This window comes from Helianthus annuus, chromosome 5 (assembly GCF_002127325.2).
Source record: "Helianthus annuus cultivar XRQ/B chromosome 5, HanXRQr2.0-SUNRISE, whole genome shotgun sequence".
Lineage (NCBI taxonomy): Eukaryota > Viridiplantae > Streptophyta > Magnoliopsida > Asterales > Asteraceae > Helianthus > Helianthus annuus.
This window is the reverse complement of record NC_035437.2, coordinates 177572123-177587647: the sequence shown is the minus strand read 5'-3', so window position 1 is coordinate 177587647 and position 15525 is coordinate 177572123. Positions and strand designations below refer to the sequence as shown.

Below are 15525 nucleotides of genomic sequence, written 5' to 3'. Positions count from 1 at the left end.
AAAAAAAAAAAATAAAATAAACACACTACTGGTGTGGCATATGTTCAAACAGTTAAATATATACATTTCGTTCTATAGACTTTAACAAATCAAGTACACATATTACTTTCAATGTCAGTCTTTTTACCTCAATACTCAATCTTAAATGACAATATCCATGAAATAAAATGTAAATCCTGTCTCAAGCAGTTATATGACCTTCAATTTATTAGCTTCATTAACCTTTTAAGGTCACCTGTATTTTATATCACCCCCATGTCCCAGTTTGATTTCATCAACAGATTTCATTCTAAATTATCATTGATCTGGAAATCGTTGACTAATAAGAGATACTTTTAAACTATATGTGCTTTTTGTTGATAAGGATTCCCCATCTTCTCTTTAATGCAGTTGTAATCTGGAAAAAAGATGTTTAAAAAAGTAATTGTTCATTCATGGCATGCACCATATATATATATGACTAAAATGAGAAATGAACTAGAACTTAAAGTTACCCCAAACTTGTGGACTGTAGTGATGCTTCAGGTGCTTTGTGTTGGTCTGGCTGTGATAGCTGAAGATGGATGGTGGCATGTGGATCATCTCTTATACTTAGAGCATTTGTTAAGAAGACATTCCTGTTTGTTGAATCTGTTTCCCTTATTCCATAAACCTGGTATATATGTAAAAGTTCAAATATTTAAAATCTAAGAGGTACTTGCTTTTTTGCAGGTTGTTGACATATACCTGTTTATAAAGTTCTGTGTTTTCTTCGCGAATATGGTTTACCTTCTTACACAGTTCCACATTTTCATGGTGGATGATATTCCCCTGAACAAGAGCAAACAATATTTAGTTACTTGAAGATACTTCCTCAAAGGATTACATTTGACCAAGTGTGTTAGATTTTGGGATTAACCTTTCTCTTTAGTTCTTCGATTTCCTCAAAAAGAAGTTGGTCCTAGCGATTCAACAATTATCAAGAGGTAAGTTTTTTTTTTTTCGTTAACAAAACATAATTCGTCCGCCCCACAAGCATTTCTTATTTAATATGTCCCAAACCAGTTGTCCACTTCAAATGATGGATAGTATATTTTACTATCTTTTCCATTTTACCCTTAACTACTCATGTCATTTGACCTTGCCAGTTTTCTAAGTCTATTGGTATCTGAAATTCCCTATAGGGTAAATATGGCATCCTGCTGACAAAAAATTGCATTAAGTGTACACAACTAATTTTTTCTTTTTTGTGGACACTAATTTTGGGGCGAAGGAAGTAGGGGTAGCATTTTCAAACCTTTTTTGTGCGGATATTTCGCAGACTCATTTCAAGTTGGTTCTCCATGACCTGTAGATCTTGGACACTTAAACCAGAAAGCTCTTCACCCATCATTTGTCTGTAATTGTCAAAATGACATGATGATCTTGTTCAGACAATATTACCTGTATTTGTTAGCCTCCATAGAGGTGGAAAGAGATGCGTGCCAGGTGGGTTGGGTAACAAGTTAATACATGTCATTTTATAGTACATTTCAAATCATCTGGGTCAGTTGTGTTGGCTCGCGTACACATTATTGTTCATATTTTTATTTGACAAATAATATTTGTATAAATTATGATTACGAAAAAAAATTATAATCAAGATTAATAAAACGATTTAGTTAGTTGTATGCATTAAACATAGACTATGGATGACTCTCAACCCATTTGACTTGTTCGCCCCCTTTGACACATTTTCCTTTGAGCTATAGTTTTTTTATTTGACCATTAGACTTGTTTGAGATGAAACCCAAATCAACGCATTCATAATGAAGTGGGTTGAAGTTGCCACCTCTACTAATCTAATATCCATACACAATGAGTTTTATGGGTTTTTTTTAGTTGTAATCACTCTGTCTACAGTTATATCGTTAGTCACTGAGCCTTCGCATAATCAATTTCCAGATATTTTATTAAAGACCCCAGTATTAGTCGTGTGCATTACAAATTTAGGATTACTTTTTGTAGGTAATTTAGAAATTTTTTTCTAGTATTGGTGCTGTTTTTTTTTTTTTTTTTTATTTTTTATTTTTTATAATTCCTTCTTAGGCTAGTAGTAGCTCTAGCTAGTCATGTAACATCTTATAGAGATGGCAGGTTTTCTATTTTTAGGATTGTTTCCTTTTTTCATAATATAACCTCTTAAATAAAAGTTATGATGGTTATATGTTCTAGTTACTACTTATATCAGGAAAAAAGAAGATTCTTTGATTGAGTAAGTTTGCGAGTTGAATACAGAAAAGATGTATGATTGATGGTAGAAAGTTTACCTATGATTCTCTTGCAGACTCTGCAGTTGTTGCTTTAACATTGCAGCCTCCCTCTGCCAGAACTGTAGAAATTTTCAGGGCCATGTGTGCAATCATCATAAATAATTAATTGAAAATAGTGATCTCGTATGCTAATAGAAGAACTTCAGATCACATTGCTATTAGGAAACGTTTTAGACTTTATTTATAAGAAGAAGCAACACAACTACTGTGGTATATCGGGTTCGCGTTGGTTCGATCACTAGCCGTTAGTAGTAACTATGGAGCACATCAGTTTAATCAGGCTTAATACCCACGAAGCAGATTGAAGATCCATGCTTACACCCACGTTCACATGCCTGCCTCTCATCATTTTCTAATATTTATTTCTTTTCATGCTTATTTATTTCCCTTGTGGACGGTGGCTTGGGTTTTTCATGGACACTAGAATCTTCCTCATGGATATCATATCAGGTCAAATATTGTTGCCGACTCCATCTCCATTTTCTTTAACGGCTAGCAATTCTAAATCATCGGGGTCGCAATTGCTGTCAACTAGGATATATAGTTAGTTGGTTGTAAAAAATTTTTATGATTCCTAGGGCTGGCTCGGGGGCCCAAAAGGTTATTTATTTCTATTTTTGTATTTTGTATAATGTTATTTAAAAAAAATACAGAACCTACACAGTTTAAAACCCAATAACATCTTTAAACCCACTACCCTTTTTTATTATAAAAAACTAACTCAATCAAACAAACACAATTTTTTTTAGCCCATCTAAACTCATTTGCCATTTAACCCATCTGAACTAGAACTATCCACGTTTAGGGCCATGAATAGTTCTTTGGAACCCAAATGTTAACTTTAAATTATTATTAGATTAATAAACTAACCTTATATTTATGTATGTAATTATTTACTTAATTAGGTGATATTATTGTAATCAATATTTCAAACTTGTAGCCAGAAATTGTTTACAGTTGAACGACGACGGTTAACTCCGTTTGGGAGTTGAATTTGCCGGTAGTTTAACTGCCAAAATTAATGGTTAATTTATATATACATCTGTGCTCGTGGAATCTAAATCCGACACCAATATTGATCATACAGACTTTGATTAATCCACTAATTTCGTTCACTGCAATCAAGATCATTATTTGATATAAAGATATAAAAAAATATAAAGATGAAATTTTGTGTGATCTTTGTTCTTGTTTTATTCAATCCTATTCAGTTACGCTTCTGTTGCCAACATAAATATGGTTGAGCATATACATTTCATTCAGATGTATGTATGTATGTTGTGTTAGAAATAGTATGTGTTTATTGAATATAGAGGTAAGTACTTGTACTTGTTTTGGCTGGCATGGAAGGTTTCGTGATGAAAAGTTAGAATCGCTTCGGGCTTGGTTTGAGTTTTCACAGGATATTTTCTCTTATCCAGGCTCACAAGCTTTGAGTATATAATTTTTTTTTTTTTTTGACAGTATTTGGTTATGGTTTTTGCCCTTGTACAAAGCTAAAACAGCATGCAAATTCACAAGGTTTGCTAGTCAATGACAATGACCAACGGACCATATAACTATCTATTAAAATCCTGGTCCTAGGTAGGAGGTACTAGTATTACTGTAGTTTAATAATCATAGTGAGCTAGGCTTACCTTGACCTCTGAAGTTGGGCTTGTTATCTGCTGCTGTTGTTCCTCTTTTGCTTTGTGGTATCGTCCAATCACGGACTTCATGCTGATAACAGTAGCACAGTTAGTTTCTAACCCTTACTGGATTCAGCCTCATAGCTTATGCTATAAATGCAACAATAATAATAAACAAGAATACCATCCAGCTGGTTTACCAGGCCGGATGCGGGAAAAATAGATGGTTATTATCATGAAAACATATAAAATAGTTATATCCAACTAATTAACCCCCTCTAGAATTTAAGATACTTCCATAAGTGGGGGCCTTCCTGTAAGATGCACTTCATAATTGAACTTGGTTGAAAGAGCTAGTCTTTTTATTACGCAAATGAGATGCCAAAAAAACTGAGTGAGAAGGAAAAGGGATAAATGTGTCACTGTTGGTATCACAGTTAATGGGTTCCCAGGACCAATCGGACCAAGAAGGAAGATGATCACACAAATACTTAAGTCGCAACAAACATCACACCACTTCATGATCAAACCGAAATACAAGAAACCGAAAATATAACTAACCGAAATATTGAAACTGAACTTGAAATACTTGAACTTGAAACTGTTTTATCGAACGGAAACTTGCATACATGAACAATGAAGATGGAACCTTATATACTTGTTGAATGGGTGCGAATGAGGAGTTACGTCGATTGCCAAAGGGATGTGTCGATTCCCAAATAACCGACCATTCGGTTATATCCTTCATTCACACCGTTTCAAATAAACAAGGCCCATTCCTCCTAATGACCCAACATAAAACCTAATGGACTCTAATGTCTTCGACCCAATAACCAAGTGTTGGCCTACGGCCCAATTCGAAACAAAACAAATAAATAAAACATAATTGTTCGACCCATTAAAACTAATAAATATTAACATACGAGCGGCCCAACCTCGGATCATCGGAAGTACGTGATTATCGTCTTCAGTCACAAAGGTATCTAACACTGTATGGATGGCAACATATTAAGACCCAACTTACATTATAAAAATATATCGTTAATCAAAGCACATCAAATCAGGGCTCATAGATCAATCTAAGATGTTAAAAAAATAAAATTGTAGTGGCATGGCTCATTAACTACAGCTATTACCAAAGAATATTTGAATAAATAATGTTATACTCATGAGATGATATCTATAGACTATTGATATTTAATTCCTTAATCCATGTGGGTCAAAAGTAGAGGTTTCGTTATGTAAATAGTTTAAAGTTAGAATTAAAGGAAGTTATGAAGTACAAGGGCCAAAGATGTCAAATTGAAAGATGATAACCTACAAATCAATGGAGTGACATCTCCCTTGGTCGCACCCCTTCATGATCGACGACAACAAGCATAGAAGGAAGGGATGCAACTCTTCACAATCAATCTTAGCCACAAGTTCAAGAGACACAACCGTTCGTGAAGAGACACGTCTATTGGATCACACCTTTTAGATTAGTATAAATAGGATTAGTTATTTCAATTGTAAACATTCACTCATACATTCACAATCTGTATTCATTCACAAATCAAAGGTTAGTTTGTGTTTATTCATTCATTGTTATATTCATTGTGTTCATCAAGAAAATTCTGGGCAGCATTGGTATCAGAGCCTAGGGCTTAAATTCGTTTCGGGAAGACAATCATCAAGCGGGTGGTTGAATTCCACAACAATTCTAATCACGCAGGAGGCGTTGATTGGGTTGCTCTAGTTAAGTTTTAACACCAATCGCATCAAGCGGGTACGATTGTTGTTTGTTCGTTCGTTAATCGGTCATCAAGAAGACGAAGGCAAATATGAGAAATTTGTATTCCGGTTTGAAGAAGCAATCGCGAATCAGAGAAGTTTGAGATCGAGTGCAAAAGGCACGTCTTCAAGCACTCAAAACAGAGTTTGAGATGTTAAAAATGAAGGAAGATGATACTATCGATTCGTTCACCGCAAGGCTTAATGGTATTGTCACTAGGGCAAGGAGTCTTGGATCAACTTTTGATCAACCGACTTTAGTACGGAAACTTCTAAGTTCTGTACCGAGAAGGTTCGTTCAAATTGTTGCAACCATTGAACAATTCGCCGATCTAGAAACAACGACGCTAGACGAGACAATTGGAATATTGAAAGCCTACGAATAATGGACCAATTTAGTGGATGAAAACTCGGTATATAATCAAGAGAAACTTATGTATACACGAGGCGACAAGAACTATGGTCGTGGAAGGAGTTTTGGGAACAATGGACAAGGAAGGTTCAATTCATCACACGGCAAGTGCCATGATGGAAAGTTCATACAAGAAGAAGATGATGAAGATCATCACATGATAATTATAAAGAACAAAGAAGGGAGGAGAGTGCCTCAGAGAATGCTTACAAGAACAGAAGCAACCAAAGAAAGTTTGGGAAGATTTTAAGCAAGATAAAATGCTATAATTGCCAAAAGTTTGGTCATTATGCCTCATATTGTCATGAATCAAACCAAAGAGGAGAGGAACCAAAGAAGACTGCAAGGATCTACTACAACAAGCTCGTGATAAAGATGGAGAAGCACATGATGGCAATCAAGTCATGGAGAAGGATCATGGTGCAAATAAAGAAGATCAAGTAGAGGATGAAGACTTCATTCTCTTGAAGAATGAATATGCTAAAGCATGAAGATGTTGAAGGCATGGATTAAGAAATTAGGGGGGAATATTGATATTTAATTCCTTAATCCATGTGGGTCAAAAGTAGAGGGTTCGTTATGTAAATAGTTTAAAGTTAGAATTAAAGGAAGTTATGAAGTACATGGGCCAAAGGTGTCAAACTGAAAGATGATAACCTACAAATCAATGGAACGACATCTCCCTTGGTCGCACCCCTTCATGATCAATGACAACAAGCACAGAAGGAAGGGACGCAACTCTTCACAATCAATCTTAGCCACAAGTTCAAAAGACACAACCGTTCGTGAAGAGACACGTCTATTGGATCACACCTTTTAGATTAGTATAAATAGGATTATTTATTTCAATTATAAACATTCACTCATACATTCACAATCTATATTCATTCACAAATCAAAGGTTAGTTTGTGTTGTGTTTATCAAGAAGATTCTAGATGACATAGACAATGTATGATCAATCATACTAGATTGTATTGGGTCAAACTTATTAAACCTTAATACAAGTAATACACCTTGATGCATCCCAACAAACCTATGACGTGTAAAAACATCCGATCGCAATGCCAAAAAAGGCTAGGTGTAGAAAGAGAAATGGACAGCAGGATGATTTTTTCTGGTTTAGGAAGGCTTGTTTTGGGGTCTGTAATGTTTCATGTGGTTAGGAGTCTGTTTGATGTTTGGTTTATTGTTGCACTCCGCTTTCTTAGTTTCTTGCTAAGATGGTTTGTGTTTGTTGGTTTGAATAAAGATAGTTTCTCAAAAAGAAAAAAAATGTTTTGGTCATTCGTTACGATGAACTGAACTTGAAGCTCCACACACCACGTATTATCATGTAGTGCAAAGTAGAAGTTTATATTTACATATTTAGTGTGCCCTTTTAATAGGGCAAGGTTCCCGTACAAGAGTGGAGTTTTATGGAAGGATGGAAGCCACAAGAATATAACACATGTACTTCAAACCAGGGCTTGTCATTACACAATCACGTAAGGTGAGTACGTAATCATGTAGTGTATATAAAATCACTTAACATTATAATTGTTTAGAAAAATAAGGCATGCTACAAATTCACATCACGTTAGATAATTACGCAGTAGGTATGCAAAAATCGCATAACGTTGTAATTGTACTGAATATAAAGCATACTACGTTATTACATAACATGTTAAAGTATTTTTTAATTAAAAAGCACTATAGCAGTGGCGAATCCCGAAAATTTTTCTATCGGGTTCCTTTTGGTAGATTCTTACTAATTCTCACAATTTTTTTCCAAATCATAAACCGAGGGGGTTCCCAGGAACCCTCAAAAATGCCCTGGATCCGCCCCTGCACTATAGTAATTGTTAAAGTATTGTTTTAATTAAAAAAACACTATAGTAATAGCATACTCAAATTAAAAAGTGGCGTAATTTTTTAAATAATACTAACGTATGAAAAAGTTATGTCCCTCTAAAAAAGTAGGGGGAGTTGGTTTAAAGTTAACAATTGTAGCAATTCCCTTTTTGTCATTTCCTTCCCTTGCAACACTTTATTTTCATTTCATGATCGTAAGATTATTGTAACATTTAATTTCAACCATTGGATTACATGATCAATGCTTCAAAAACCTTCTTATCATTCGCATAACATTCTACCAAAAAGTCTTTTTTTCCAGGAACCTCACCATATATATATATATATATATATATATATATATATATATATATATATATATATATATATATATATATATATATATATATATATATATATATAAGACGGGGATCATTGCAGAACATTAATTATTGCAAGAATTAAAAGAACAACTCTAAATGACTAAATTTTGGGATTTAAGGTTCATATGTTCTAAATTTGATGTTTCTTACATTCTTGTGAATATTATATATATATATATATATATATATATATAAGTAAAAAAACATATATTTTTGCCTACACATAGCTTACATAAATATAAGGAATTTAACCTACACATAACCAATATATGGGTAGGTTATATAAGACCTGAAAAATTTTCATATTTTGTTTTGAATTATAGTGTGATAAACAATAAATTTACATTTGTAACATTTTCATTTATTTTTTAGGTTTTTAGGATTGAAAAAGTGGGCGACTCATTATGTTCCCGCAATATTTAGTGTTCTTCATAGAACCCCCCCCCCACACACACACACACATATATATATATATATATATATATATATATATATATATATATATATATATATATATATATATATATATATATATATATATATATATATATATATATATATAGTGGAGGGTTCAAATGAGAAGAAAATTTTTGTAAGAATAAAAAAGAACAAACTTCAACCAATAAGAATGTTTTATTTTACTTCATTTAATTTTTGTATTTAATGTGGGTGTAAGGGTATATTGGTAAAATTAGATAGATCATTAATTGTTAGTCTTCCTTTTTAATAGCTAATTAACTAAATTTGTAACTTATTTTCAAAAAAAAAAAATATTTTTAAAGAAGAAAAAAATTAATTTAAGGTGTAGGATAAGTTATGAGGTGTGTAGGATGAATTACGAGTTGTGTAGAATAAATTTCAATATGTGTAGGATAAATTTCAAAAATGTGTAGGATAAATTTTGATGTTTCTAGGCCAAAATTTTTGTGTGGAGGATGATAATCTTTATGACTAATTAATTAGTTAAAAAGAATAATAAATGAGATGAGAGAAAACTATTTAATGTTTTACAATTGTACCCTTTGTTCTTTTTCTTCTCAATTTATTTTTCTTCTCAAATGAACCTCCCCCTATATATATATATATATATATATATATATATATATATATATATATATATATATATATATATATATATATATATATATATATATTATTTGTGGGGTTTTAGTGTGTTTTATTGTTGACATTATAGTGTTTTATGACTTTTTACACTTTGTAGGAAAAATAGACTTTGTAGCCAACTCCCACCCTATATATATATATATATATATATATATATATATATATATATATATATATATATATATATATATATGTTTAACTTTTGTAGTTTTTTTAATAAAAATTCATTTATGTTCATGAACTATCCGTTAAAAAGTTAATAGACCAACATAAACATACATGAAAAGGAAAATCCATTTGTTTAACTATTCGTGTTCGGTTAAAGTTAAATGAATAAATGTATTGTTTGTATTCATTCAGTTTTTTTACATGCCTACCTACATCATAGTAGGTATCCATGAATACATATTAATGGAAAGGCATGAGACCTGCCTATTTAGATTTATGGTAGAGGACAAGGTTCTATCGAAACAATTATTTATTTCAGTGTACCTCTTTTTATTTTTTTTCAAAGAAAGGGATGACAATGTGGGGAGAAATGAGAAGAAGATATTACAACATTAATTTAGAAAAGATAATGGAATTGGAAGTTCATATTGCCTATGGTACAACATTAATTAATTTACAGTAGTTGTAAGGGGCCAAAAACCCCACTTCGATTTTTTTTTACGTCCGTCTTTGTAACATTTTAATATAAGGGTGTGAAAAAAATGAGGGCAAAACTCTCAAAGGAAGGCCGAGTTCTCCAATTTCTCACAACTCGTAAGGGTTTTCCCTTGATCCGAATATATATACACACACACATAAACTATATATGTGATGATATTTATGGTACATCAAAGGGCTTGTAGTCTAGTGCTATCAAGGTGTTAAAGGAAATGTGTAATTCTCGATAAGCTTGAGATTTCAGGTCTGAAGGTGGACAAATATGTAAATTTAAGAATAAGATTTAATGGGGGTCTGAGTTAGCAAGTTAAAAAAGTAGATATGCTCATAACACATTGAAACTAGCTGAACCACTCACGTAAGAAAATCGGTCATTTGACATTTATATTAACTGGCTCATGGTTGTTTGCAAGTTGTAACCAACCAAAGCAAATCATAAATAACCGTAGCGGTACTAGGTTGGATTCAGTGGCGGACCCAATATTTTTTTTTCTGAAGATATGGATGAGGGGTTCAACCATATTTTCAAATGGTACGATTGGGTTTTTTGCCTAAAAAAATACACTAATTTTTTTTTTCAAATGGTGCGACTGCCCACCCACCCATCAACATAGGTCCACCCCTGGTTGGATTAGAGAATAAACTATCAAATGAAGACTAGTAGAGTGTGACATCAGAGTTGGAGTTATAAGAGTTGGTTTAGGATTTGAGAGACTTGGCTGAAGTAGTAAAACAACACGATACATGATGGATGTTATTTCCTTCATTAATATTCAAATTGACGACATTATCAACCTCTGTTCTACTATTATGGCTTTAAGTTTCAGGGTCGCTTCCTCTGTCATCCACATGTATGTTGCTTTTACCAATTTTATTTGTATTCGTGAACTGTTCGTGAACACGTTCATTCCCCTAATGAACGGACACGAACATAAAATCTCGTTCGATAAGTATTCAAGAACGTTCGTAAACACATTTATTTCCTTAACGAACAAACACAAACAAAATCTTGTTCGTGTTCGTTTAATTCATTTACAGCCCTACTAAAAACAACTTTATATCTTTGCAAATTGTAAACCCTAACCCAAATTGAGCCCCTACATGTCAAATAGTCAACCCAAACAACCCTTTTTATTAGTTTAAAGAAGAACCTAGATTCAAATGTAACTAAGTTTTACAATTTATACTAACTTGTGAGATTCCTCCCGCACTTCGTGGCGGGAATTCGGTTGATGTCTGTTCTTTTCGTTATGGTATCAGAATTCGCAATAGCCTATAGTAATCCAAAGAGAAAACCTTACATCAAAAACAATAAAAACGAATATCTGATACTGGTACCGATGTTGTTCAATTAGTATCGGTTTGGTTGGTTTGCGTTTTATGTTTATTTAGTTTTTTCAACATTGCGATATATATTTTATTGATAACGAATATTGTGCCGCTATTATACCATACCAAACCGAACCGAAACCGACTAAACAACATCTGTATCGGTAGTGGTATTTATTTTTTATTGTTTTCCTTCCAATAAATTGACACCGTATCGCTACCATATCGTACCGAACCGAACAACATAGTTTTCGGTACATGAGTTTATTTATATTGTTTTTTTCTGTTGATAATCTAACATCGTATTGCTACCGTACCACCGGTACCAATACCTGTATTCATTTTTTTGGTTTTCGGTTTCAAAACATTTTCATTTATACAACTCTATCTATTAGGATAAACGAATAACGTTACCGATACCATGCCACTTTGAACCGATCGGTTCCGTACGAACAACATCGGTGCCAGTACCGATGTTCGTCTTTAACGTTTTCGCTCTTGTAAAATTTTGTTGATTTCTATACAAAATGCATGTATCGTACCAATATTGTAACAAATCAAATCAATACCGATCTAATTATTAAAGCTAGTAATCAATCATCTTCTTCTTCTATAAAATACTTTGATAATTTTAAAACAAAAAAAATAACTAAAATTCATGCACTGTTCATCAAGAGTCTAAATTCATATATATAATATAATATAATATAATATAATATAATATTATATTATACATAAACATTATTTGGTAAAAAGAAGGCAAAGGTTAAATCTAACTTCCTGAAAATCATATTGTTTAAAACCAATCTTAAAAACGTTGGATGGTGTCAGCAGGGCCATTAAATGAGACTTGTTCACGGGTTGAGAACAAACACAACACGATACCGAAAATTGTGTTACACATTAAGCTGAAAACAACTCATGTATATATATTCGTAGGTTGACACAAACACAACCTGTTTAAACCAAAAGTTATTGTAGTTGTTATGCTATGAAATTCTAAGTCAGCATAAGTTTTTATAGCAACTATGCTTAAACTACACAGTTTATTTTATAAAGTTTTTAATTTTGGTATAAAAATACACAAATATTTAAACAAATCAATCCGTGCACCTGTCGGGTTGACATGAACACAACGTGTTTCCCTAAATGTTTATGTGGTTTCTACATGAAGCATGAAACCATTTAGCTAAAACGAAACTCGTGAAGTTCTTGTAATGTTCGTATCCCGTGTTAGAAATTCACACCCCTAGGTGAGTGGATGACGAGGTTAGCAGAAGGGTGTCATTGGGAGTGGACAATGATGATGAAGAAAGAGATGTGATAGACAATGTGAGGGTGTAGGATTGGGGCATGCTGCAAAGGAATAAAACCGGTTTCTTAGTAAAGAATCACTGATCATTTCGTAAAAGTTAGTGCGTATAAACAAATGAACATTAAATATTATCCCTCAATGATATTTTGGAACTGCATGGTTTCAGCCCTGGTTCAAGGAAGAAGAAAAAGGCACTAAATGCCATTTGTCTTGTCACGGTTTGGTGTATCTGGAAAGCGCGTAATGAAGCTTTGTTTAGAAGCACTCAGCCATTGGTTATCAAAGTTCTGGAGGAAGTCAAAGCACTCGCTTTCTTGTGGGTCAAAGCTCGATCAAAAGAAACAACTATGACATGGGAGAATTGGAGTAGCTTTAACATATTTGGTTAACTGCTTGTTTTGGTGTAATAGTTAGAATGTAAATTTGGTTCTGGAACTTTGTAAGTTTGGGAGCTAGCGTCTTGCTAGTGTTTTTAATAAAATTTTATGTTGGTCGTTCAAAAAAAAAAAAAATATTATCCCTTTCGTACCCAAAGTAAAATGGAAAAAAACAAGCTCTAACATTTCCCTCCAGGCCTCCATAAAGTGACAAAGAACAGGTACTTCGGTTTCATATAAATTTTAATCCGTTGGAAAGTGAGTGTCATGTCTTGTAAAACTTATATATATCTCAAACATAATTAAGCTCCTTGCAACCCATGTTAACTTTATCAACTGCATTAAACTCTCAACCAGGCTCAATCTCTCAAGATTATATTGTAGTATAATTTCTCATCTTATCTAGATCATATAATACACACAAACATTAAATATATTTATTCTCAATAGATTTTGTTTGAGTTATAGTTGTCTACATAACTTGTAATTGCATACATAAACACACACACACACACATATGTGTGTGTATGTAAGTATTGTATTATATCCCAAAATATGAAAACAATATAGCTGATAAGATATCAGAATATATATCTTTGTTTATCATCATTAACCTTGAATTCATTGATATGATCATATACACATACATATAGATATACATACATGTCACAATTGTTTGCATCTGTTTCTAAATGACAAATACATAACATTCTTATCTTCATTGGATGCCTCAATCTTAACTATATATAGCTAGGCCAAAAATCAGGTCTCAGATCTTTGTATAAAGGTGAGTTTAAAAAAGAATAATAATGTTTTAGTTTTAAGAATGCCATATATATTGGGCTGGAAAAAGGATGTTGGTGTATAGCTAGAGGGATCATGCATATATACTAGCTAGCTATTCAAATCTACTACTAACAAATAAACCAGGTGGGGATATACGTCCATTACATATGCATGATCATTAACTACAAGGGAAAAGTAAATTAATGTACATGTATATATCATTTGGTTAATTTAACATGCATGCATCTTGCTAATTAGTATTTGTGAAGGGTCAAAGCTTGCCTAACATTTATTTCCTTATTATCTACACATATATAAACTATTTAATCTAATTATCTGTCCCACAAAATTAAAGCATAATATACAATTGTTCTATAGCTCTGGATATAGTTTATTTAAAACTGCATAATTAAGAATTACTTATAATGATTAATTCATATAGTTGACACAATTATGTATTAACATGTTGATATTTAGAGTTGATCTGTAGCATGACTTAATGCCTAAAACTCAGAAGCTAATTAAGGATCCATATGACTTGGGTTGTGATATTAACATATAGATCTGAAGGAAGGAAGTGACTGACCTGGTGTTTGAAAACTCATGAAGTTTGCCGGTGCTAGAAAAGATGATTACACCGACCTCGGCATCACACAAGATGGCAAGCTCCTTAGCCTTCTTCAGCAGTCCACTCCTCCTCTTTGAGAAGGTAACTTGTCTGCTTGTTGAGTTGTCAATCCTTCTAATCACAATCTTACCCCTCCCCATGATCCCTAATTAATTATTTCACAAACCAATCTATCACCACTTTAGCTAGCTAGCTATATTTAACCAATCTCATCTCTAAACTTATGAGAGATCGAGAATTAATGAACACTACGATTCGATTCTAAGCAGAATAGTGCGTCGTGCTCTCGAGTGTGAAATTAAATCGAATTAAGATGAAATCATTGCTTACTTACTTACTTTGAGAGCCGACAAATTTAAACCGAGACTTGACCAAAACAATCAATCAGTCGTCTCCTTTCTCTCTCTATATATATCTCCGTGTGTGTGTGTGGTTTCCCAATTGAGCTAAGAGTCAGTCGTCTTCTACATAAGGAAAGTTGTGTCTCCTCTCTCCATATATGGTAGGTACTATGAACACTTTCTCTTTCTACAAAACCGCCTTTCTCTCTCTCTAAAACCACTCGCTTGTTTTAGTAAAACCGCTGTTTCTTTTTTACTTCATTTAGAACATCAATCACATGATGACAAGTGGACCAATCCCCTTGCCACTTGACTTGATTATGATTTTTTTCAGGTTTTGACAATATATATCCTATAGATCACTGACACTTGTCGCCTTCTTTTTTCTTTTTAACACAAAAGCTCGACTTTTTATTTATTTAAATTTAAGCCTAGTGCTCTTTTCGTTTTGAGGGTTTCGAGATGTTGTGCTATGACTATTTTACCCTCAGCAATCTGGTGCTTCAACTTTTATTATATGACTTCATCTTTCTTCCTTTACCATAAAGGTCCCTCAACCCTTTTCATTGCCGATGGATTAACATATCTCACGTTTTCCAATATTTTTTTTAACATAAAAAGAGCTAAATCATAACGATTG

The 15525-nt window shown here is 32.9% G+C and overlaps 1 protein-coding gene across 3 annotated transcripts; it reads right to left on the bottom strand.

The window, feature by feature from the left end:
- Window positions 1-29: 29 nt before the first annotated feature.
- LOC110942431 (MADS-box transcription factor 23) lies at window positions 30-15091 on the bottom strand. Of its 3 annotated transcripts, none has more exons than XM_035990470.1 (9): window positions 14875-15091; window positions 14503-14714; window positions 3929-4010; window positions 2289-2350; window positions 1277-1376; window positions 899-940; window positions 727-810; window positions 495-652; window positions 30-397 (listed from the first exon to the last, which is right to left on the bottom strand). In XM_035990470.1, exons 2-9 carry the CDS (start codon window positions 14682-14684, stop codon window positions 382-384), a joined length of 726 nt encoding a protein of 241 aa, XP_035846363.1. In that variant the 5' UTR covers window positions 14685-14714; window positions 14875-15091; the 3' UTR covers window positions 30-381. The 3 variants fall into 3 exon arrangements, with proteins under 3 accessions (XP_035846363.1, XP_022039893.1, XP_022039894.1); XM_022184201.2 differs by having other exon boundaries at window positions 14503-14689; window positions 14879-15089; XM_022184202.2 differs by having other exon boundaries at window positions 14503-14689; window positions 14883-15088.
- Between the last annotated feature and the right edge of the window lie 434 nt (window positions 15092-15525).

Coding starts and splice junctions, on each gene's coding strand:
- LOC110942431 (XM_035990470.1), bottom strand. CDS start 14,684: ATGGGGAGGGGTAAGATTGTGATTAGAAGGATTGACAACTCAACAAGC. Junction 4,011..14,502: donor CATGAGTTTTCAAACACCAG/GTCAGTCACTTC, acceptor TACTGTTATCAG/CATGAAGTCCGTGATTGGAC. Junction 1,377..2,288: donor AGTCTGCAAGAGAATCATAG/GTAAACTTTCTA, acceptor TGACAATTACAG/ACAAATGATGGGTGAAGAGC.